General features: G+C 33.8%; 2 protein-coding genes across 7 annotated transcripts in view; one reads left to right on the top strand and one right to left on the bottom strand.

Annotated features, from left to right (window-relative positions):
- raskol (Ras GTPase-activating protein raskol) overlaps positions 1-26,742 on the top strand; it is a 170,820-nt gene that overhangs the window by 59,062 nt on the left and 85,016 nt on the right. Inside the window, exons 1-2 of one of the 6 annotated variants that reach the window (XM_087404129.1) lie at positions 13,116-22,637; positions 22,731-25,201. The exons of 4 other annotated variants lie outside the window; for them this stretch is intronic. In XM_087404129.1, the coding sequence (XP_087260255.1) occupies positions 24,322-25,201 (880 nt within the window). In that variant the 5' untranslated portion in view covers positions 13,116-22,637; positions 22,731-24,321. Of the gene's footprint in view, positions 1-13,115; positions 22,656-22,730; positions 25,202-26,742 lie in introns of those variants that run through there. One more of the 6 variants, XM_087404128.1, reaches the window with a different exon arrangement.
- Positions 1,605-22,862, bottom strand: LOC147910119 (uncharacterized). Its single transcript, XM_087403895.1, has 4 exons — positions 22,784-22,862; positions 11,269-11,328; positions 9,714-9,907; positions 1,605-8,124 (listed from the first exon to the last, which is right to left on the bottom strand). Exons 1-4 carry the CDS (start codon positions 22,860-22,862, stop codon positions 6,928-6,930), a joined length of 1,530 nt encoding a protein of 509 aa, XP_087260021.1. The 3' UTR covers positions 1,605-6,927.

Here is a 26,742-nt window from a genome sequence, read left to right as displayed (position 1 = left end):
TCTGTTGACTACACTCTGGTGTTGCTGGCTCTCTCTCGCTACTTCATTTCTTTCCACGTACTATTTCTTCGTGTCATTGTCTCAGGGATGTAGCAGTATATTTCGATTCTCTTTTTCCGTTGACAGAAAATATCATTGTGAATCTCGAGTTGCGATATTTGATTTGATAGAATACAAATAAATGATGTGTAAATATATGAAAAGTATAGGTATAAACGTATGGTATAACGCATATATAAGTATATGAATTATTTAATTCATTATTGTTTGAGAAATTTAATTGATTATTGCATGCTTGTTTGTAATAGAATTAAATTATTAATTTTACATATATAATTAGAAATTATATCTTTTAATAATATTTATTTTTATAGGTATATAAATCGTAGACATTTATTTAACATTATTTATTTAAGGGAATTAAAAATATTGGATTAATTATTTGATTGTTAATTATATATCATTATTACGATTTAAATTAACTAAAGGTATATTGTACGTAATATCGAACATGTTATACTAATTCGAAAGGAATTAAGAACATGGAACAGATTAAAGGAACAGATACATATGCAAAGATATTTTTATAAAATCTTTTATAATATTATTAGACATTCATTGACAATTAACTTTTTCTATTCTAATTTTGAGAACTTTGTATATGTTAGATGTCGCGTTTAATTTATAGGAAAAACATAAATATGGTGTTCAGCTAACGCGATATCTACGCTCGTCATATCTCCGCATCATCTTTTTTACTTCAACTTATTCCGTCTTACCAAAGAATGTCCTTTTTTTTATTTTGAGATTTCCATTCCGATAGTTGATTCTGATTTTGTTTTTTTATCTTCACGATCGAGAAGCGTAAAGTGTTAGAGAAAGAAAGATGTTCGTTTTGTGACAATAAAATTATGAGCAAGAAAATCTTTTTATTTTAAATTAAATATTGTTATTTATATACTATTAGAAATCGTATTTTAATATTTAAATAACAGAATTTAATTTTAATGAATATGAAAATAATAAATTCTAAAGTAAAAAAATTTGTAATAAACTGTATAAGACAACGAAATTATGATAGGTATAAATATCTTTTTTTAGAATAGATATAGATATACATTTTATAAATATATATATTCTACACTGAAAAAAGAGATTGATTATTGCTGTAACAATTTAGATAGTAAAATATAGTATTTTTATATGATTGCAGCAACCAATCTTTTCTTTCAGTGTATTTATATTTTTTTTTTCTTCAGAAACGCCATAAAGTAAAGATGACGCAGAAAAAATTATTAACTGTTATTCATTTGTTATTTTTCAAATTAACATAAGATTACATTACAATATACGTAGGTAATAATGAAGCATATTGCATTGAAGATATGCAGTTTATACGAATCATACCACCTCCATCTAGGCAAGAAGTGACTTACCGCTCGTTATAATTATCACGCATAAATTATACAGTGCAGTCATCCTACGCTACGCATCAATACAGAGTTTGAATACGAACTGTACTCACATCAGTGAGTGAATTAATACCTGTCGACGATATGTCGGAGAGATACAAGCGCTTCATCCAAGGCACACCTTGTAACTTCGTGCATGATATCCTGAAAATGGCAAAAAAGCTTCATCAGCCTACTTGATCGTAGCCAAAGTTTATGTTTCGAACGATATACGTAACTGTTAATTATTTGCACTGTTCTTCTACTAATTGCTACGCATTAAATCACTCCCATCTTTCGCGAACTTAACACCGACACTGAAACACGGATGCTGTATGATGAGAGGCAAGAATTAAAAAAAAAAAATAATAGCCTGTTATATTAAAGAAAAAGTAAAAATTTTGTAACTATTAATAATAACAAGTTTGGTTATTACTTTGATTAAGGAAATGGAGAAAATGTTCCTTTATCTGTAGAAATAATGAATAATGTATAATATTTTGTTGACATATTTGAAAAAATATAATTAAACCTATTTATATTTTTTATTATTAAAACAAAATAATATTTGATACGATATAATTATAAAACAAGAAAGAAAAAAATGTATTAATTAATTGCTTATCTGCGTAATCTTGATACATTGCCTGATATAAGTTTCTAAGAAATTATAATGATTTTTTTCAGTACTGAAAAAAAATATTAAAACGCTCCAAATAATCAAAAGTACCAAAAAAGGTAAAAAAATAGCGATTAATTCTTTCCTATGGTTTAAAATGATGCATTTCGCAAAATTCCAGTGCTCCGTCGGCGCGATGCCGAGAGAATTTGTAAAATATACGTAACGTATTTTAAATAGTATTTGCAAATTTATTCCTAGGCGTTGGTGAGAGCATTCCTGGCGCGGCGGAATTTCCATCTCGTGAACGAACTCGCGCGCAAGGTATGGCAGATAAAGGGAGGAGTCGCGAGAAACATCGGCATGGTTACTTTAGACCGGGCGTTGCTGTATTTCTCGCCTTTTTTTTTCTCTCTCTTCCCTTTTCTTTCTTTCTATTCAGGACCCGTCGTCGCGATGCAAATATGTTCGATGCAAATCGAACCTCGCTCGCCTCCGGAGAGCGGAGGTAACGGAAGTGGTAGCGCGTAGATTGCGCACTCCGTTATATTTCCTGTCCGACGCGAGTCGTTCCGGTGTCTCCACACGTGCGTTTCGTATCGATTCACGTAGTTCTCCTTCTCTCCATGTAGATTCCATCCTTCGACCACCCGGGCTACTGCGCCGTTTTTAAGCCCAGAATAAGACGCGTTTCTCGCTCGCGCGAACTTTATTGTGGCAAATCTCCGATGAAGTGCAAACTAAGTCTCGATAGTTACTCATTGATTCTTACAACATCGCGTTAATGGCTGTTATATCCTGAATAAATTGATTACGAAAACGATTGAGTCAGTCATCGAATTTTTTAAATATTGTTCCCTATGCGCAAGTTTAGAATTCATTCTCTTTTTTAAAACAATGTCAAGCGACACATTTTTATCTTATACATTGTATATTACAAACGTTATTAAATTTATATCAATTGTGACGTTAAATTTCATTAAATTGTATCTTTGTTTCTTTTTTCTTTTTTCAAAGGCAAAAATAATTGGCTATAAAAGAGGAATAAGCTTTTATATTTTTTATACTTTTAATGAAGAATTGCATTTTACAATAATGAAATACGATTTACAACTTTATAGTAAGCTATGTGAATGTATGTAAATGGAATCCGTTGGAAGTGCAGAGGAGAGGCCGGGATAGTTCGCTCTAATTTTAGATTCTGTTACCGAGCGAGCATATGTACCTTCAACGCATTTCGGCGTATTATGTTTGACGGTCCGGAAATAAAATCGCCTTTCAACGAGCGAGCACCTACACGCGACGACTTCCGGCTGGCTCAACGTTTTGTTTATTTCTATGTTATCGCCATAACTTGCCCGTCGCGGCACGCAGAGAATCACAAAGTAGAAACGTTTGGTTGTATGTACTCAATGTGAGGAAACTGCGCGAAAGGAATACTAATCCGTTACGCGACATTTATACATTCATATCATATTTCCCGTGCAAAGTTCCAAATGCAAAAATGTGTTATTTTTATGTTAGAGTTAATTAACGTTTCCCTCAGATCTTTATTATTCTTGGGCTCTTTTTGAAATTTCAGCCAGTGGTCCTCTTTTGCATCATCAAACGAAAATATCTCATATAGTATTTTGTGCACAATTTCCCATTTTTTTAATGAAATACGCCCCAGGTGCACCGAAGCCATACAACGTTACTTTATAAACTTTTTCTATTCTATGGAATATATTAGGTGTACAAATAAGTTTCCGCCGTTTGACAAAAGACGGCGCCACTAGCAAGCTATGGTTAAAATTGTCTGATGTAAAACATTATATCGTAAGGTTGGACATCTGTCAACAATATAACCTTGAAATACTAGCGATTTTGTATGAGCAGCATATATTTTTTTTTGTGCGAAAATGCCGTTTTGAGCCGAATAAGCGTCATTTGCGGGAACTTTTGATTTACTTCTTTAATTTGAAGAAATCTGCAGCTGAGGCTCATCGATTGCTTGTAGAAGCATATGGTGAGGCTGCCTTAAGTGAGAGAAGTTGTCGTGAATGGTTTCAAAAATTTAAGAACGGTGAATTTGACGTCGAAGACAAAGAACGTAGCGGAAGGCCGAAAGTGTACGAAGACGCGGAATTGGAAGCATTATTGAATGAAGATTCGTGCCAAACGCAAAAAGAACTTGTACTTACATTTTGACTTACATCAATAAAACATTATGTATCGTTTTTTCACAATAAATGCTTTTAATTTTTGATAAAAAACGGCGGAAACTTATTTGTACACCTAATAATTAACACTTTAATTGAAAATTATGTTTTATCGCATTTGTAAAAGTCCATGTCGAAAGTTGAATGTCTCGAATCTTTCGAAGTAAAGGAGACCGGGGAGTTGATTGTCAAAATGCTTATAACTCAAATAGGATGTAGCAGAAAAATCTCTTTTTTTTACTGTAGATTGCTGATATAATATTAATTTGTTGTGTAAAATGATTTGCACCACAAGCATTGTATATATTATTTATAACGATTTTTAAGAAAATCAAGTTGGTGAGTAAATTTTTTTTATTACCTATTTTGTTATCTGACAAGTCTTTGGCATTATTAATCATGATATCTTTGTCTTCATAGAAAATGACATGTCTTAGAAGATCTGTGCTACAATTAATTAATCATTATCCTGATAAAGTTTATGAATACAATCTCTTTTATTAAAAATAGCTATGTGGGGTAGATTGATCAAAATGAAACAAAGTTAGGACAATTAATTTTATTATCTTTAGGGAACACATTTTTAGAGAATACACTTACAAATATATTGTATTTCATATAGATATGTACAATATGTTTTTTCATTTTTTATACAGAAACTAAGTACGGAACAAAAACAAATTACGTATTTTTTTATGATTAAAATAACTGTTTTATTTGAATTATTACCATAATTACTATTATTTCTCAAAATGTAGAACTGATATTAAAATAAAAATTGTATTTTTTATATGTATTGTCCAACAAATATGCTGCTACCAATCCTAGAACGTGTGACAATCAACTCAAAACATTAATTATCACATTTTCCCAGCTTCATTTAAAATTAAATAACTTACTTTTACGATATGTGTTGAATTCACGAATAATATTTTTTTTAATATCTAAAGAATGTAGGTTAGTATTATACCGTATACATAATATTTCAAAATCAGGCATCCACCTTTTTTTAGATCACTAATCAAAAACTGTGACAACCGGTCTCGGTCTCCTCTATATTATTGTCTCTTTTCCGCGATGCTGATTGGTTCTCTTCATGCACTTACTTTGTGAACGGTTGTCATGCATTGATAATTATTTACGTCGTTTATTTCGAAGTAAGCGCATGGATTTTGACAAAAAAAAAAGGTTATTACAGTGCAGTTTAATAGTGTCAAATGCTAAATAACGCGCGCCTGTTTTGTACTCGACTCATAAAAAAAATTGCGTTAATAAATATTATAATTTCTAATTTTAGTATTAAATGTAATATCATGATCTTGTAAATTTTTATCGCATAAATTAATATTTTTAAAACCGTATTATTTGCCAAATGAAAGCAAATTAAATTAGAGAAAGCATGTTTTATATAACCGGTTTAAAAAGTTTCAGTTTCACCATATCGAGATTAAATCGTATTCGTTCTGCTATTATACGATGTATAATATTGCAGTCATATAAAATACGCGAGCAATAGCGCCGAATGCATTCTGAGAATAACAATTGTAATCGATATCAACTATGTGCGGACACAATCCTTTCGATTTGAATATTTTAAGAGAACTTTTTCCTGTGATCTGATAAAAAATTTGGTAATTTAACATTGATTAATAATGGATGCTACTAATTTTGGTTTATTTTTATATTTTTTAATATCTTGCTTTTTGCAATTACAATAATGATTACAAAATCTTATCCATTATTATTTTTTAATACGATAGTGCTAAATAAAATATATTTCGTAATATATTTAGCCATTATCTGCAAACGTATTAATCTTCGAAGTATGTTAAATAAAATTATATTTTTTCAAAATAATATATATAAAATATTATAAAATATCCATTACTTTTATAAAACTTTGTTTGCAGATAAGTTTGTAGTAAAACGCAGATATATATATATTTTATATTAAAAGATTACAGTTTAATAATGTTATTAGTTAAAAATTAACAATTTATTAATATATTTTTGTGCATATACAGGGTATTTGATAAATAATGATAAAACTCTTGCACAGGGATAAAACGGACTAAACTGAATAAAAAAAAGTCCTGTATCATTTTACAATATATATTTTCATAATTATTAATAAGATATTAAATACTAAAAGTCGCGGAATATTGGTTTTTAACAATTTTTTACTCAAGTACTATCAACTTTACAGAAAAATAGCAAGTGACAAAACTTGTTTATTTTTTTTTTGTAGTGTTCCGAGAATTTTTTTTGAATTTTTTATTATCGCATTTTCTCATATTGGTAATATAAGAAAATGCAATACAAAAAAATTGACAAAAATTCTGAAAAAATTCTTAGAGTTTTATGACAAGGAAATAAACAATTTTTATATCTTGCTGTTTTTCTGTAAAGTTAATAGTACTCGAATAAAAAATTATTGAAAACCAATATTCGGTAATTTTTAGCAACTGACCTTGTTAACTATTGCGATAATTGTAAAATGATAGAAGACTATTCGACTCAGTCCGCTCTACTTCTATGCGAGAGTTTTATCATTACTTATCAAACACCCTGTATATGACTGTTTTCCAACAATCGCGAACATAATTGTTTTCCCGTTTTTTCTAAAATTTATTTTTAATTCTCTTAATTTTAAATATTACTCTACATACAACAAAAATTTCATTTCACTCGTCGTTTTATCTTGATCTACGTGTTGTTTTTCTTTGCTGCACTTATCCAAAGTGAGTTCTTGCTGCTCTCTTCTCAATATAGCTTGTAATAGCGGTGGAATACATTCGTCTTGAAGACCGTTTCTTTTCGCGCGACAAGCCTCGTATCTTTCCAGTTGATAGACGGGAATATCCTTTCCGTAACGAGCGAGCAACTCTTGCGAGCTGGGCAAGTCCGATGTATCTTTGGAAACCTCAGGCGTTAAGCAAGGACGTTTATGGGCTACCGCTGACTTCTGACACGCGGGTGCTTTGTCCGACTTCGCGGATTCTATCTGCGTGATCTCAGCTCGTAGTATTTGCTTTGAAGGACGTTGACTATCGAGACGTTTTTCTATCGGTGAGGACTTTATATCTAATGTCAAAATTTTAGTGGGAAAGAAATCTTTCCCATCGCTAACATCCTTGGATCGGCCTGGCTGACAACAACTGGAACATCTTTGTTTCTTGTCTTTTTTTGAGAGTTTCTTTACGGAACTAGGTATTTCGAAAAGATCAAAACCGTCCTTACGTGTTATAGAAAGTGGATCCTTTATCCCTGGGAAGCATAAGATATTAATTTTCAAACCTGCTTTATCTGGACGTTCACGGTCTGGAAGGGGACGGTATGTCATTTCCGGTTTCAACTTTTCATGTGAAATACTTTGTTTTGAAAGAGCTTCTTTACAAAACATCTTTTTAACAGAAGTCTTAGAGGAATCAGTTGACTGACTAATTTTGTAAGCACTATCTTTTTTTAACTTTGATTCTAAATGAATAGAGTAATTAATTTTATCTTTGCTTATCTTTGTTGAAATAACTCTAGTCGAAGAATCCTTGGATGCTGGAATGCATTTGATAAAAATCATTGGCTGCTTAGATGATTTGTCATTATCGCAATAAAATGCCTTCACAATATTTTTTGATGATGAACAATACACTATTTTAGAGCTGAAGTCGTTGTGTTGCTTTTCGTACTTGTCAGTTTTTAGAATTGCAGAGGAGGCAGTTTTTACCGATACTTTTACTTCATCAGTTAGAGCTGTTGTGTCATGAGGTTTTAAAATATAAGTTGCTGGAAGTAAGATAAATTTATCACTCCCAAGTTGAGTATCAATCGAGCTATCTTGTTGCTTTGTGTCTCTCTATCGCGGTGTCACTCTGAAAATAAAAAAAAAATCGCAAATTTTGATAAAAATTTCCTTTGCGATTGCTTGATTCGTGCATACATCATTTAGAATCAAGTCAAACATATAGTAGATGTATGTATTATATCAAATATCTCTAGATACACATATTTTTTCTTGCTATATATAAATTATAAAATATTACTATTTTGAATATTTTGAATATTTTGATTCCGTTGTTTCTCAGTTGTGATATAGGATAGAATTGGATATTATGAGCATTGCAGGTAATATGAGCCCTTTATATTTCTGTAACAGTTGGTACTAATAGTGTCAACTGTTGTAAAAAGATGCATCTGTCTTGGCAACATTCCAATATGCTGCGAAGTTTGAACTAAATTTATGTACTTCGGATATTTATTATATTAAATGAGCAGATTATTTTTTCTTTCTTACATTTTCTCCCCTAACTTTATAAGATACTCAATACATTGAGATAAGATATTTTGTTCTGCGTGTAAACAATATTGAGCCATTCTAACTTTATAAAGTCCCGAGACCATTATTGCTTTATTAGACACGGGAGTTTTTTTGAATAGATATGCATGGTCTTTTATTATGAGCACTTTCATTGTTCCTTATCATGAAAAAAGAATTTTGGCGAAGGATCAACCACTATGGCAATTAGTTCATTTCTTTAGAAATATATTGCGGCAATTCAGTAATAAAACAAGCAATGATAGCAATACTAGTAATATGCTAGCAATGCATAGCAGTACATAACAATATTGTGCACAATAGGTGGCAATACATAGGAAAACAATATTAACAATACAATAGCAATGCTAGCAATAAAATGTGTTGTATTGCCATAATTAGCAATCACTGTACATTTTTTTAGTAGTGGTTGATCCCTCGGGATTTGGTAATAGCTACTAAATGTATGATGAAATAATGTCAATTAAATGTTTAGTTAATATAACCAAAAATAATGTTACTTTTACCAAACTGTTACCATTTGGTAATATTTACTGTGTAAAAAGAAATTTACTGTGTTCACTGTTATCTGTGTCTCTTGTTGAGAAGCTCCCACAAGGTGTTTCACTTACAAGTTTTGAAAAAAAACTTTGATGGATATGTTCGTTTTTGCTTCGTTTTGGAAAAAATTGCAAAAATAGACAAAACGTAATTTTCATTTTTGTACTTATTTATTACTTATTTATTTAAACTTATTAAAGAATACGATTTTATCATTATTTACTGAATCGTTCTTCAAGATGTTAAGTTTCGATCAATGTATCAATTAGATTCACATATTTTTTTACCTCAAGAATGAATGAAGAAGGAATGAACTGTCAAATGACGGTTTCATATCCATCATGAAAGAAAAGACTGGCTGTTGCAGCAATTTAGATAATAAAATATGGTATAGCATTTTTAAATGACTGCAAAAGTCAATTTTTTGTTGCAGCAGCCAATTTTTGACCATGGTAGCTTATCTGCAATGTCAATATATATATATATATATATATATATATATATATATATATTTTAATAGATTAAAGTAACCAAAAATTAATTGCTGCAGCCAATTAAAAATGCTATACCATATTCAGCCAATATTTTCTTTCAGTGCAGTAAATTAAATACGAATTCCGAGTGGTTTCTATAGTGTCAGCGGACACCTGGACGATCTGGATCACCGGTCGATCGACTTCAACCTGGCATCCTAGCACAATATATCCCAATGGATACTGCAAATTGTAGTTATAGATATATGCAAAGAAATATGCAAGGCCGCGAGATTATCGAATAACATACAATTCGCATATTCGAACTTATGATGTCTTTATCTCGCGGTAGCCCGAATCTTTAGAAATCTCTACTTTAAATCCCACACCTTCTCTGATAAATTTCGCGTTAAATGTTGCGATCTCCGATCGCGATCCCAATCGAGAAAGAAAAGAAAGACTCGGGACCTTTATGAACATGGTAAAGTTTCTCAAGATCGCGATGTTCACTCAGGTTCGAATTACGCGTTTTGTATCGCTCGGTGACTTCGATCGCTGACTGTGCTGCCTGTTGCCGGCTTGTTAACCGGTGGAGAGATATTTTTTCTACAGAATATCTGCATGCAATCACATTACGTTGGGTAGCTTTCATTTCACACCGCTTCGACAAGCGATAATTCCAGTTTGCATTTACCGTCGCATAATTGAATAATGTAGCAACCATTTTTTATCATGGATAACATTCTACATTTTTTTACAAACGAGTTTATCTTTAAGGCTTGTACAGACTTATATGTGTTTCACATTTATAATCGAAACTTTGCGTAATATCGAAAATACAAAATAACTATATGTATGTGAACAATAAATAAAAGTAGTTGATAGCATCATCAATTTAAATGAAAAGTCTCTGTCCTAAGTATATTAATAGTAACAATAAAAATGACCGCAATTTAATTGCAATTGCGCAATATGTTGGTATTTTAATTGCCGGCTATATAGAAAATAATACATGACAAAGTGATGGCTTCATGTTTACTCATGGCTTGCGTTAAAGGGTAGAGAAAAGTGTACGCGATGAATAAGAAAGCGTGGTAAAAGAGGCTGAATGAGGGAAATAAAAAAGAGAGGACGCAGCTGCTTGAAGGAAGGAAGAAGATATGCAAAAGACAGAAAAGTGGGAAATGTGGTAAAAAGGCAAAGAGAGCGCGGTAATGGAAGAGAAGCCTCCCTTTCATGATGACTCATTTACGGTTACGTACGTCATCTCGAATTAACGGAGACGAGTCTGTGACATTTCTTTCCCGACGATTTAGCCTGCAAGCGAAATACAGAGACGTTCATCGTCCGGTCTTTTTTGTGGCATTGCCAAGAGAATGAAAGGAATCTCGTGATTCATAAAACGCTGTTTCTGAATGAATGGCGCCATTCAACATTGCCGTTTGAATATTTGTAACTGTCAAAATCTTACAAGTACCACGTGCAATATGATGCAGCTTTGTTTAATACTAGTACTTGAGTGATAATTGTGCATACAATTTTATCTTTTATGAATTTTTAAGGGAGACCAAAGATTCTAAAATGTTATGTTAAAGTTAAACTCTATGAAATAATTACAATTAATTTTCTTACTCGAGATCGCGAAACTTACTTTCACCGTTATTAATCTTATCACAAAGTGTCAGACATAACTTCGGTTTTCGGATCTTACCTAAAATACACATAATATAAATATATTATAAATGAAAAAATAGATGTGAAATATTTAATTTTAAATATTAATGGTGCGCGAGAAACGAAAAATTCTATTAAACTAATGACTGAAAATGGCATATACAATGATTATGATAATCGACATAGGAAGGTGTAAAGCCGGAATAATGCGTGACAATGCCAGTCACGAAAGTTGCTTCGCGGTACGTGATCACGAATGCGATTCTCATTGTCGAATGCTTACGAATTTTGCACCGGTCACTAAACTGGTCCGTCTGTCCGTCCGTCCGTCCATCTCTTCGTCCCGTCAATCGATTCAAATCCCAAAATAAGCATGCTACCCAATGTCCGGCAAGCATATGCAAATCACTCCACTACTCCCCTATGAAGAGAGAAGCTACCGACATTACGTTACAGCTGCCCTCATTCGGCTCTGTACAAATTTTTTCGCTCGATTTCATATGACTGCACGCCTATAATGCATCCCACTTTAGGGTCTAATAATGAATAATCATTTCTAACAAGGGGAACGACGGTAACGTGCAATTTTTGTATAGGGCTATTATGAGTGTTGAACACTAATAGGTCATTTATGATGTACGCTAAAATATTCATTATCATCACAAGGACGTAACATCATTTTTTAACGATTCATAATTTTTCGTCACGACTTGTCATTCCACGATGATTCTACGACAATTTGCATAGATTTAACTTTGCGAAAATTCGAGATTTGCCCAAAGATTGTTCCAATTTCATTCTTTTTGTTTCTCTACATTGAAAACTTTTAAGCAAAAATTATTACAACTATTAAACATACAGGTTAATCTGGGTAACTTTGCCGATCGTTTCGAGAACTTTTGTCATCTTGTTGAAATCTGTTGTTTTCACTTCTCCGCGTTCTTCGTTGACGATTTTTCAAGATCTCTTTAAACCGTTAATTTATCTACTTTGTAACTCCTGAAATTTTGTGCATTGTAACTGGAATTTTGACACTTCGTTATCACTTGAAGTTAACCAAAATTAACAAAGCGAGAACGTCTTTTCGAAATGAATGAAAATAAAATCGAGTCTTTATTTCCAAATTCGATTTACTTAAATTATCAGTTCTTTTTTCATCCGTTTTATATTTACCACTTAAATCTTTACGTATCGATCTTGATTCATAAGAGAATACTTTTTGAAACGCAAAGGTACCTACTTTTTTCATTCTACAGATAATTAGAAAACTATTCGACAAGTTTAAAGATAAGTTCGGCATCAACCGGGCAAGCTCGTGTTTAAATATTGCAGATAATACCAGCTTGTCGTGGCATTCGTTCGTTTGTTCAAACAGAGCAATGGACAGCACCTATGTGGTTTCGTTCCGCTTGAACGGTAGAACAAACATAAAAGCGACTTCGCGTACGACAAGTCACAGGGCCTTTCGCTCTGCAGAAAACGGGAGCAATGGTCGATGTCGACGTCGACAAGTTTGTTCGCGATTCTTGCTCTTTTGTGCTCTGTATCTGAATAACAATCTTTACCTGAATTGATTTAATTTTTACGCAAAGATCATATCAGAAGGATAGTTTAGAATAAATTACAAAATTCATAGTCCAGTATCTGTATACGAATTGTCCCAAATCAACAGATTAAACGCAGGATTTGCTGATTTCAACTATGACTTCTTTTATTTAATCATTTTCCATTATAGTTTTTATAGGTACTGAGAAGAATTAATAGTAGTTAATATATTAGGTGCGCAACTAAGTTCTCGCTGTTATTTTGATGCACTTTCATCAAAATAACAGCGAGAACTTAGTTGCGCACCTAATATATTTATTAGAATTTTAATTAAAAACTAGTAGGAAGAGAGAATCTATAAACTATCTAATACACGATGTAGGAAACACGGAATTCGAGGTTTAGTCTTTGAACAAATTGATTCTGTCTCACTTGTCTACATATCTATCATCACCTTATCATCTGTCTTCGAGCCATCTTCGTCATCATTCTTCTTTTGCCAGCGTTGTCAGGACACGACAAGGTGGCGACTGCAAAAAAAAAAATGAGAGATGGGAAAAACGAAGGATGTGGACGCTCGTTGAGACTTCGCCTACACGCTAAGGTCCATCTTCCCACACATAATTCATGTTCCTTCAATGCTCATCCCCCGCGCTCTTTAATCTCCTTTTCTCTTCTCTTCTTTCTCCCCGAGTTTAATCTCGCTGTAAAATCCGACGTTTACTCCCTGCGTACAATCGAGGAACCGGAATTGAGATAGCGCCGCGTTAATTGCCGCTGATAATAGGATGTGTAATGGAATGTACGGTCGGTTAATCGCGTCTGATCTTTGTACACCACAGCTAATAATTACATCGCGCTAATCACCTATATGTACATATGTTTTTACTAATCAATGATGCAGTAAACGTGACCTCGTATATTGCAAGTACCTCAAGAGTTATAAGGTTCAATTGAAAATAAAAATTTTCGAATATATATGTAACTTTAGGCTTGTGCGATATAAATACGGAAAAATGATTCTATATTTATTTGCAAAGATATTTTTATATCTCCATAACATACACAAAATAACACACAAACAACACATAAATATAATTTCTGTAGCAAAAATTATCAGAATAATAAGGATTTAATAGATTCTGATAATTAGTCTGTTATTATCGGAATATATTACATCTATTAGCTCCGATCGTTTAAGGTAACGAATCGGGTTTATAAGAACAGCAAGGAAATATCTTCACATACTAATGCATTTTTAGCACAAATATTGTATTGTTTGTCCATCGATATTGTATATTATCTGTTACGCAGGTTTTTTCTTATTTTCGATATTCGTGTATGCGCTTATTTTTAAATTATTGCTGATTATTAAATTAATTGATTATAATAATTATATTTGATATATCCAGAAACGTACGCCAGGTAGTTCGTTAATTTCTTGTACTTGCGTCGAGTTTCGCTGTATGAGAGTACAGTACGAGAAGTTATGCTTAACATTTAATCATTTCTGAGATCAAGTGCAAGACCGCGATCTTGTAATTTCCTGCAAGCAATTATAATTTTTATGCCCATACTGATGTGTGTAATCGCAAGATTCGAATCGTATAAAAAGTTTACAAACACACGCAAGTACACATTAACAGAAAAACGATTATTTTCTTCTCATATCTATATTAGCTGTATTTTTAGCTTGTTATGCAAATTATAATCTAATTTTAATGAAGCGTAGGCATTAAATAATATCAAAGATAGTATTAAAAGAATATTAAAACATTTTACATTCAGTTTATTTGACTAATATTATCGGTTAAGTTTCTATGTATCGTAAGAAATAAATATATTTACAATTTCCCCATTTTTATACTCTTCGTGATTTGCACGTTGTGATATTTTATCAATAAATAATCACGTGGTTACTGATATTATTATTTATATTACACAAAAGCGCAAAAAAGTAGATTAAAATATTTCTCAGTTTCATTGTTCGCATTTCTATTATAATTAGATTGCTTTGCAATATATTACAGTTACTTTTGTACTTATAAATAATATATCACTATTTTTATTACACATCTACCATTGTTGTGATAATGAAAATTTTATTACGATAAACGAATCCTACATATATTGCGCCTACATATATTTCTCATGTCAATTCAATGTTCTTTCAATCATCATTTTCTTTAAGCATTCTATTAGTCTCTGGTGATTCGAAAAAAAAGTGTTTAATTGCCATATTACACCAGGATCAGTGCTGTCTAACTCGTTTAAGTACAGATCGTTAAGATTCCCTGTCGTGCACGGCGGATGTTGCGAACGTCAGCTTCAAAGGCACGTGCTCAGACGTTTGCTTTCGGTGCGAGGGAGATAAGTAGTGACGTCAAAAACGTGCTTGTAAATGCATTTCCCAGGCAGCACTGTCATAAAATGCTAATTGCATTATGCACCTAACAAAAGGTTGAGAAAGGGACGAACGTCCAACACTCGTCGTGCTTTTTCCAGGGTTTCCTACATTATAAATAAAGGTGGACGCGTACAAAGGTGCACACGAAGTTTTCTGATCACAAATTAAATTTGTGGGAAACGATTTTTCTCAAAAAAAGTTTTTGTCAAAAAAAGTGTTCGACTCCTGTTGCTGAACGCGGAAAATTCAACGCATTCTCAATAACGAAATCGATTTTCTCGGTAATGAAATTTTCTCTACGGAACTACCCCTATTCGCTACGATAAATCTGAAAGTACGAATCCGGTCGTGAGGTAGAGGCAAAATGAAATTTCCTGTATGCAGCGTGTGGGCAGCGCAAAGAGAATCCGCAATCCACGAGATTGTTCGCTTTGCTCGCTTTACGATCGCATCCGTACACCCGGCTCCGGGTCATTATTCATTTTAAGCGACGGCGGCATAGCACGTCAATCTCCACTGGAGGATGAGGAAAGCGCCAGTGCCGGATCTTGCGCATTATTACAATTAGCGATGTCGCAAGCGACGCGAACGATCGTGTCTCACGACACGCGGAAGTTGCATTGTGTTGACTCGGTGTAAAAATTTTTGACTTGAAAAGTTTACGCAATAGACCTAACGGCGTACCTAAATCAAAGATGCAATAATGCAATTAAAAGTCTCCGATTTTTACACTGAGAGAAATGTTTGGTATTTGTAACTATAATTATGTATTACTGTAATTATGATTATTACTGCTATGTGTGTGGTTTTAGCAACAAATGTATGTAGTTGACAACCTAAAATGATTGTAATTATAATTATTGTAACCATAAAATAGTTGAAATTACTATAAAAATAATTCAAGTGACTATAATTATATTTTATGACATAAATAATAATACATAATTCTCTTAGTGCATATTCCTGAATTTCTACGAAAAATTTTGTTCGTTTTTTATGATGAGAATATATTAAATTAATATTTGTGTTATTTTTTGTTAATAGTTAGAATTCGTCAATCTATTTGAGTTCGGTAAAATAATTTGGAGTTACGTTTTATACAGCAGTTATTAAATGTCAGCGAAACTTCGAGCTTACTTTCTCGCAATTTACTTAGCTGATTATGAACGATAATTACAGTATTGATTATATTGTATATACGAACATATTCTTGACTCTATTGATACGTATTGCGACATCGATAAATCTATAATAAAAATCAAACTGGCTTCAGTTACGAGAGTGAAAGGAGTTGCTGTAGAAGGTTGCTTTAAAATATGTACAAAAAATATACTATGCAAACATATATAAAAGATAACATATATATCTAAGCTAATCTATTTTTATATGGCTATTTCATTTTTATATCTATTTTTATATCTATTAATAGAAAATAATTTATGCATATCAATCACGAATATGAGTACACAGCATAAAAAAAGTTTTTTATCCAAAGATTAGACCATGATATTTCTATGTACTTTGACGCTCTAAAAGCGAATCCGATGTTCAAATTGCTTCATCGCGTCACAATTTTTTTTTTTTTATTAACGGAACATAGTTCGATTCTCCAATATATTAGGAGTGTGATTTAGTTTTCAAGGTTTTGCAAGAGATAGCATTAATGTGTTGTCGAAGATACAGCTATTATTTCTTAATGCTTTAATATTATTCCGGATGATGTTTAGTCGTTTAGTAATAATAGATGTAGTAAACATCGTGTTTATACCATTTAAAAAATGGAGCTTCCTATTTTCGACATGCGTTGCTTTTTTAATCAGAAGATAACGGCTGAAGGTCATAGAATCTAATAGGAACTTATGGTGATGTTGCTTCAATTAAGACGTGTGAATATTGATTTTATCTTTTTCATCGATAAAAAAATCGTGACTTGATGGAGCAATTTGGATATCGGATTTGGTTTCAGAGCGTCAAAATACATAAGATTATCATAGTCTAATCTCCGGATTAAACATTAATTTTGTTTTGTGTACCTGTGTTATCTATATTTATTACAACAAGATATACATGAGATTATAATTTTATATATTGTTTTACAAAAAGACATTGATGTTTTAATTTTTACAATTTAAATTCTCTTAAAATATATTGCTAGACATAATTAATATTAATATATATAGAATTTTAAATATAAACTAGTTACACAATTTTATACATTTTTTGAGTTTACTTATTAAACTCTTTAAAAAAATCATATAATGTGTGAGAGATTAAAAAGTTGATCAAATTTATATTTAATAATGGGATACAATGAACCATATAATTTGCCAACCATGCAACTTTATAATTTTATATGCGTTGTTTAGATCTCCAAAGCATTTATATGTGTAATTTTTATTTATCTTATGTAAGAAAATGAATTTTTTGACTTATCTGACAAAACATAAAGAGAAAAAGATTAAGAAAATTGCGTTAGAAGCAGATATTTAACGCGTAGAAGTGAAATTTTCCCGAGTTTACTTTCAACGAGCATTTCGAAGAATTATCGCGTGAACGCACACGTTTTCCCCGATTACGATTAGAATAAATTATAATTGTGGAAATAGAAAGAGAGACATTTGTGAAAGCAAACAAATGCATTATCTTCTGAAACGCTATATGAACACGGTTGAAAGGGCTTCTTATTTTTTAAACAACAGCGAAAACATGAGATAAAGATCATGAAAACTTCATGTAATATTTTTATAAACGAAAGCGGCGTTACTGAAGTCGATCTCAAATCATGATAAATTCTTTATTTAATTTGTAAATGAATTTTAAACATCTCTCTCTCTCTCTCTCTCATATTTTACACATATTTTGTCTCAATAAAACTTGCATTTCGATCGGCAAGGATATCTGAAATTTGAGAGAGTTTTTTGTCGACGAGCTGATCGTGACATATAAATCGTCCTAAGCCATCTCAGAGACTGGTTATCAAGGAACGAGAACGTGGTTTTGAAATCCGAACGGTTCACACTGAGCCGACGTTATTTATCGAGTCATATCCTTTCTCGATCCTTTTGACTGCTAGCCTTGAACGCATTTCTACGTCCGCATAAATTCGGCAGTATGAATTTTTAAGCTAGCAAAAAGCTTGAACTTTTTATTATTTTTTTCTCAATTGAAATATTTCGTAATTTTGTCCACAAATAACCGTTACTATGACAGAAATAGAATAATTTAATAGAATTTGTGGAGATACGTGAGTCTCTCTCTCTCTCTCTCTTTTTTCTTCTCTTTTAAGGAAAATATGAGATTATTTTCTACGATTGAAATTGAAAACCTATAAACGCTAACATAAAAAAACAAGTAATAAATATTAATGTACATAAATTTAAGATAAAATTGTCAATTACTGAAATTTCTAGTGTTTAAACGGTTACTGACTTTTTCTTGAAACAGCCTTGCAGAAAATAAAAATGACCGTAAATTATCGGTTTTACGCTGATTTTGAAATGGAGCGGCTTGGAAACAGGCAGTAAAATGATGAAGAAACAGTTACGAACGTGTGTTTGGTTGAGTCATAGAAATTTTCTTAGATATATTTTACTTTTCTTTGCTGAAGAAAATTATTGCCGTTTTTTTAAGTATCGTGGAATTCACGCTGTATCAATGGTAGAACGGTCACTGCGTTTCAAAGTTGATCAATCGGAAACCAATTTGAAAGAAAAAATATATTTGAAATGAAATAATGTCGAGTGTAAAATTCAATGAAAAAAATCGTCTCATTATTATAAGTTTGTATCTCGCTCATACTTCTTATTTTATTATTTTTAAAAGATATATAGTTATTATTTCCATGATGTTAGACGTTACTTTTCCAGGTATTATGTACAACAGTACTACGAAAACGTGCGTAGTTCGTTTAGCGCATACAGCATTAATCTCCCGAGGTCGTAATCAGGATTTCTATTTCAAATAGTGGAAACATTATAACATCGCACGCCCACCATTACGTCTTAATTATTACATGCTCGTGATACGTCCGCAAAACACTTTCACATTATTGCAATATCGCTTATCACATGTAGAAAATAAATAATATGCTTGTACATTTATTCCAATTTATTGAAAATTGTGGAGAAATTTTTGTTCAAAATCAGATCGAAAAGTAGATATCTACGAGATAGTGAGTTGATAGATTTGATTCACAATAACGAAACTCATCTCAGTGGCATATTTCTATTTAATTTACTCTAAAGAACAGACTTTTAATAGGTTCCTCGCTGTTAAAACTAGTTAAAACTAGTAGTTAAAACTAACGATACTTGTACTCAGAAGCGATTCTTGATTTTTTCTCACGTAGCACTAAGCGTCGTTTCAACTCTGATCTATCTCTCTCTCTGTTTTTAATAAATTATACAATAATATAAAAAATTTACCTACATATTACATTTGGAGAAATTGGTATCGTAAAATGGAGTAATTTTGGGAATCAAATTGTGAAAATATCTAGAATGCATGTTAAAATTGAGATATAAGACATCTTAAAATCTTCTTGAGGACATATAAGAACATATAATCTTGCACTGAGAGAAATGATTTTGTTATAGGAACAAATCAAGGAAAAGCAAATATGATATTTGTTATAAAACCGATCGATTTGTTATGATTGCAAATTAATTCAATGTAACAAATAATCAATTGCTAATAAATAAGAGGCTCATATATATATATAAATCGAGACGATAGCAGGATCCCAAATCATAAGAAATTAATCAATTCTAGTCAAGTATTCTCCCTACATTTGACTGTGTTTGGTTTCCTATGACTTAAGACTCCATGATTATCTACGAATTTCCTATGTAAACGAGCCTAAAGTCTATCCAAAAGATAGGTTAGATTCTATATAGTTTGCTTCTGTTATTAATAATTGGTTAGTATAGCAGAGACTAACAACAGATACAACAATAAAATTTGTTGTCACATATTTATCGATCACTGGTTAAAGGTAGGGGAGACCGGAGTTAATAGACTCATTTTTCAGTTTCAAATTTTTACAGACGAAATTAAGAGACTTATCGAAAAAAAGAATTCTACACCAGTTACTACATATATTTGACTATTTAATAATATTTTAATAATAAGGGGAAACTAATAACTAATATGAAAAAAAATGCATTTTTCTAATGCATTCCATTTGATTCAAGCCTCAGGATCAGGTAATTCAACTAAGATTATTAAAATAAAAATTAATGTATTTTAAGTTATATTTTTGGCTATACATTAATAAAACTTTTATAAAAATATATTTTAAACACAAACATTCGCTTTGCAGGGCAAAACAATACTTCTTTTTGTAAAATTTGTTCATTTTGTACAAAAATACGTCGAATGAGCTTAATTTTTTAAGATTTTTTTGGACATGAGGGAATTAAACTTATAACATTTATCACCGAGGAAAATCTCTTTAAAGGAATAAAATTTTGAATAAGTACTATAAGAGTCGTTACTAAATGAGTTATAGTTCCACGCTGTGGTTAGTCTACTATCCCCATCCGTTCTTTTTTTAAAAACGTTAACAATACGATAACAAAGAACATATAAACAAAAAAAATTTGTTGAACTTTATTAAGTAAGAACTACACTTACTATCTAAGTAGAAATCAAATATTTCAGACAATCATATACGATTGGAAAACAAAAACTTTAAGAATAAAAATATTTACTTAGGTGTACGATTTTTTAAAACTGTGGCATAACTTCTATCATAGATGTGTTCGCAACAAAATGTTACAGCAGACTTAGCGGCAGTCGCTGCTGCTCAGACACGTTTACGCGTGTCTCGCGTGTTTTGTTTTTAATGTAGCCTCGATTAGTCTACTTACCCCTATATTCAACTGACCCCCGGTCTCCCTACTAGTGGCTTGCTAAATTAACAAAATTCTTTTTCTCAGTGTGTGTCCTAATTTCGAACACGCGTGCTGTTTAAACATTTTTTTAAATTTGAGCCATTGTCCCGACTGGGTCAATGTTGTTCTGATTATGTCAAAGTTATCGTTTTACAGTACAAAAACGGAAGAATTTTACCTTTTTTATTTAAAAACTTTTGTTTCTCTGTAATTTTTTTTTTTCAAATAGAGAGAGAGAAAGAGAAGGAGGGGGGGGGGGAGAGAAGAGAGTTGTCGTATTTTCAGTATTCGGTCTTATTTCCTTGGAAAATGATATGTTTTACGGTTTAAAAATTAAATAATAAATGAAAAAACAGACAATTAAGAGCCTAAATTCGTAATTGGAACAATTATATCAACACATATTTCTCGATACTACATATACATAACAAATACCGAATGTTTCGGCTTAATTCAAGCCATCTTCAGCAGTACAATAAATAATTCCAAACATCTTGGTAGTCTCATATAATCCATAAACTTCCTTAATACAATTCAAGTCGCAAATGACAGTAATCGAGTGCAACAAGGGAGCCTCCCAGATTACCAAATTTACGCCAGTTTGAATCATTTTCTAGTACATTTGCTTTCATTTATCCGAGGACATCGCTACACTTCACCGTGGATCGTCGTCCTGAGCGTCGTCAAGCGTGCACTTCTGGAAGTCTGGTTGAGTGCAGCGTAGGGCGTAGAGTCGACGCGCGTGCATTCGTCGCCGATCCTCCGACAGGTCGGCCGTCTCTCTCACCCTCTCTTTCTCTCTTTCACGCGCGTCGAAGAGACTGCCGCCGATAGAGGCGCTCGTGGCACGCTCGGATTAAGTCCGGCTCGTCGAGCCAGATAGCCGTGAGTCCGTCCGCGGTGCGGACTGATCGCGCCGCGCGCTACGTCGTCGTACGCGCTTCTCGCGCAGAAGAAACGCGTTTGTTCTGTCTCGCGAGTGTCGACAACAGACGGTATAAGAAACAAATGCACTCCCACTCGCGCGGGTGGATTACCAGGTGATTTACCAGGCGATCGGTGAGGAAAAGAGAGAAGGGCAATCGTCGTTCGCGAGCTCGAGTAAGAAAAGCGATCGTGACAGCTGGATCGCCACAACTCGCGAGAACACCTCTTACTTTTCTCGGCGCAGCAGCCGTGCGACTCACGACTGTCGCTCGAGGACGGAGTTGCGTCGCTTCGGTTGCTCCGCACGCAGTAAGTCATATCATCGCGGATAGTTTGAGCGTAAATTCAGCGTCAAGTGTGTGTGTGTGTGCGTGTGTGCGTGTGTGTCGCGAAAGGTATGCAATCGTATCTCGGTGAGAAAAAAGTTTTATCTCTGTGATGTGTATCTCGGAGTGAACCAAGAGACGAGACGACCGATCGCTCTTCCTTCTATCCGAACGTGGAATGCACTACGTATCGGAATGCATGGAACTCAAAGGAATCGTCGTGAGCTGTGGCATGAATAAACTTTCGGTGAATAATCGACGACAGGTTTGTCCCCCACGATCGACGGATTACTCGATCGTAATCCGGAGGCGCGTTTACTCCGTTTTTTCTTCTTTTCAGTGAATTTAATGGATTATAATCGGACTTCTATAAATCGTCGTGCAAGTCCTCACCTTCCCTCCTCTCGACAGACTCGGAGTGCTCACTGCGATCGTAAATCTCGACCGGCTTTGCCAACAATTCCAACGGCATACGTCCTATCTACACCGACGGCAATTCTCTACGATCGTCGCAGATTCTTCGACCAGTTCCACCTGCAATCTGCAGCTGCATCTCCTCTTCCATCGGTTTCTTCTGCAGCGAATCTTCTTCGCTATAGACCCATCCGATCTTGCTGAGCCTACCTTGTTTCTTCTGACGTGAGCTGCGATTTTCTTTCGGAGCAGATATATTGAGAGACTTGTTTCAACAGAAGTTTTAACAAAAGTTTTGTTTCAATAGAAAATAAGAAATATCGGCAGAAACAGTGTTTTAGACAAAAAAACATTTTTTTTCTATACAAATTTAGCACATTTCGATACAGCAAAAAGTAACAGGAATCTTATTACGTGATAAGATAGTCGATAAATGCCCCTCCAACGAATGATATAAATATATACATGTTTTGATAAAAAAAATCGTATTTTCAATTAGAAATTACATAATAAACGGCATAAAAAAGCTACATACATAACAAATATTTACAAACATATAATAAAGAAAGAAAAAAATATATACATATATATGTATGCATATTGAAAGATTAGGAGGAGAATAAAGGAAGAAACAACCACTCTGCTACGAAGACGTACACACGAACGAACGTAAAACAAACTTAAATAAGACACAGATAAAAGGTAGCTCTTTGCGGAAGAAGCCGCCACGGAGAGAATACGACGAGGGTCGCGCGTTCACAGTTCAACGCCTCGCGTCATCCGCGAGTATCGGCATACAGAGATAACACAGCCAGCTGATATTCGTCTTCGTTTAACGACGCACGTGTTCTTTCTTTCTCTTTCACTCGTTTCGGCTATACGCTGTTCAATACTCTATCTATATTTAGCACGAGGGTCGAGAGGGAAAGAGCGACGAAGAAATATTCCAAGTCAGCGCGACGAAAGGACCGTCACGAAAATCCAAGAGAGAAGGACACAAAGACTGAAGAAGAAGAAATGTAATCATTGTTATTACCGCGACCCTGAAAATCGTATGTGACTTGGGTCCATCCGCGAGGACGAGAGGACGAGAGGGTATTCTAAGAGGCACATTATCTTGATAGCCAGTAAGTACCCTTGACATCGCGCCCTGCAGTCGATACCGAGAAGACATTCGATACGCAAAAATGCGGTAGCGCAGAGTCGAAGAGCGAATTGGAGCCAATCGAGACCTAGTATGGCGCGATAGTCGTTGCAATGCGTGTGGCTATCTACTTACTACGAACAATGCGCCACAAGATAAAATAAACGTCAACACAAACGTGACAGATAAAAAGCGCAGAGCTCGGCTGACAATATAGCGTCGACATCCTTTCGTGTGTGAAGAGAAACTGAAACGCACTGATAATTCGTGCCAAATAAGCATGATAGCTTCTCACGATAATCGGACGCAATTCGTGCCGTGAACTAAACGTGAATCCCACGTCGTTTCGAGGAGATTTGGGAAATGCAAAGACATGCTGACCACTGAGAATCCTGAAGAATCGCCAAAGCGGCGATCTACGTTCTACGTGCCATTGGACGGCAGCGAGTCGGTGCGGCAACCGATTACAAAACTGATTAAAGGCCACTCAGCAGATGGCAGTTGTGAAAAATTTGCCTGCAACACCTTTCCCATCGGCAGCACGTCGAAGACGCCAACGTCCGGGTCGCTTACGCGCACTTTGAGCAACAATGATGGCTTTACATCGAGGAGAAATGCAGATGAGACGTTACCCGAGGTGAGAGGGAAGGTGCAGTCGTTGACGAGAATCTTCGAGACGTCCAAGTGCGAACGGCCGCCCGGGACGTCCAGTGGTCAAACGGAACAGAGGAAGAAAGTCGAGAGAACGAGGTCGTTCAAGACTATCGAGCGATTCCAAAGCCGGTTCACCGGCAGGAAGGACTCCAGCAATAGGAAGGATAATCGTTTGAACAACACCATTGCCTGCTTCGAGGTGGAGAACGATGCCGGATGTAGGAAGAAGCCGACGAATGCCGACGAAGAGAAACCCGCGGCGAGAATCGTCATCGAGTCAGCTCCGAAGTCGGCTGGATCCAGCCGCGAGCATAGAATCAGCCATCAGGAGCCCAGGATCAAGCAGAACACGACTCTCACGAATCTTCTGATCCGTAGGACTCACAGCACCAAGTTGGCGAGGAGCAACAGCACGTTGGTACGGCTCGGAAGGCACGCTTCCGTCGATAGTCCTTGCACCGTCGAGAAAACGGATGTTCGTGCAAATAACGATAGGTTCAAGAACGAAGAGACCACCGAGGATCCCGCTGTCGCTGATGATGAATGCATCGAGTCGTCCGTCTTCGAGGACGCCGATATCGATGGCGGAATACACTCAGGTAGACAAACGAGCCTCTCCGGTTTAATTATTAACACACCGCATGTAGATTCTCAATTCGGATCGTCAATGTAATAAATTAAATATGTGATAAGGATATTGTTTAGCGTAATCGTGCTGAACATCATGTTGATTACCATGCTGATATGATTCCAGATTGATTTATGTAATGAAAGTAGTTCATTGAATCATTGGAGCAATTTTATTGGTCGTCTTTAATATATCTGTTAAATATTTCAATAGAAATAGTGAGTAGTAAACTATGATCGTTTAAAATCATATTTATATGAATATTTTTTGTTTTAAATTTGAAAGTATTCTTTTTTGATTTTAGTACAAAAAGTTCAAATGGATGTTATCAAGATAATTTTATTGATGAAACAAATTTTTGTACGATAGGTCAGTCGATAAGTAACTTTAACTTGGCTCTCGATAATCGAGGTGATAAAAATTAAAGTTAATTATTAACTCACTCATGTATACCTTTACGAATACATGTAAAGAACTCCTTTTTTTATCGTGAATATATTAAAAGTAATTAGAACCATGAAGAAATTTAATTGAATTTATACATACTTGACATTAATTATCCTATACTGCAACATCATGTTATTATAATGAGTCGAAGCGCAAAACGAAAGCTACGTTTAGTGAGTGGATAGTAAGATATTTAATAGTAACCTACTCGCGAGATCAATCATATCGGTACTTAAAATCGCCGGAATGATCTTCAAATAAATCAGCCGAATGTATCGGTTTACACGAGTAAGCAACGAGTGTTAATTAACCACTTCCGCACGATTTCTTACGTCAGCCTCAGCCCCTAAACGATTTTTATTTTCGACTTGATAATTATGCAATAATTACACGTTACGCTATTCCCAAAGCTGCATTTAGGAGCATAGCAAGATTTACGAGGAGATCGAAAGTTCTATCAGTAACAGATTCTGAAGATTCGCTTAATAAGATCTTAGATAAACACAGCAGACCTGCTATTCACTTCTGAAAATGCTTTATGACTGTCTAAACCTTATACTTATTCAACGTTATCAAAGAAATCCTTTTTACACGTGTCTGCAGTAAAATTAAAAATTATTTTAATTGTAAATAGTATAAAAATTATGGTATAACACTTAAACTAATTAATTTATTTTTTTCTAACATGAGTAGATTTGCACGAGCTGCATTTTTAAATTGAAAATTTCGAAAACTTGCGTGCGTTAATATAATTCTGTTGCTTTCTTCTAACATAAACTATAACAAAATCTTTTTCTTGCATTATCTCTAACAATTAATGTAAAATCGAGAAGAAAAGGATTAACTATTCTTGTTTATGGAAGATTGTATATACTATGTTGTACTCAGTTTTAAATGTACTCTCTCTGTATTATACTTTAAAAGTCTAAACATGGCGATTGAAAGTATACTACTTTTACGAGCCATAGTATACTAATCGTAATTACAAAGCACAAAACACGCAAAACAAAATACACGCAAGCGAAACGGCGTTACGCATTGTCATATCTTTCTCGATAATGTATC

Source organism: Acromyrmex echinatior, chromosome 3 (assembly GCF_024713525.1).
Source record: "Acromyrmex echinatior isolate Ae372 chromosome 3, ASM2471352v2, whole genome shotgun sequence".
NCBI classification, from domain to species: domain Eukaryota; kingdom Metazoa; phylum Arthropoda; class Insecta; order Hymenoptera; family Formicidae; genus Acromyrmex; species Acromyrmex echinatior.
Note: the sequence above shows the minus strand (reverse complement) of the source record. Positions and strands in the feature narration are given on the sequence as shown.

Coding starts and splice junctions, on each gene's coding strand:
- LOC147910119 (XM_087403895.1), bottom strand. CDS start 22,862: ATGCCGTTGGAATTGTTGGCAAAGCCGGTCGAGATTTACGATCGCAGT. Junction 9,908..11,268: donor TAAGATTAATAACGGTGAAA/GTAAGTTTCGCG, acceptor TTCGATAATCTC/GCGGCCTTGCATATTTCTTT. Junction 8,125..9,713: donor GAAAATATTGGCTGAATATG/GTATAGCATTTT, acceptor ACACCGCGATAG/AGAGACACAAAGCAACAAGA.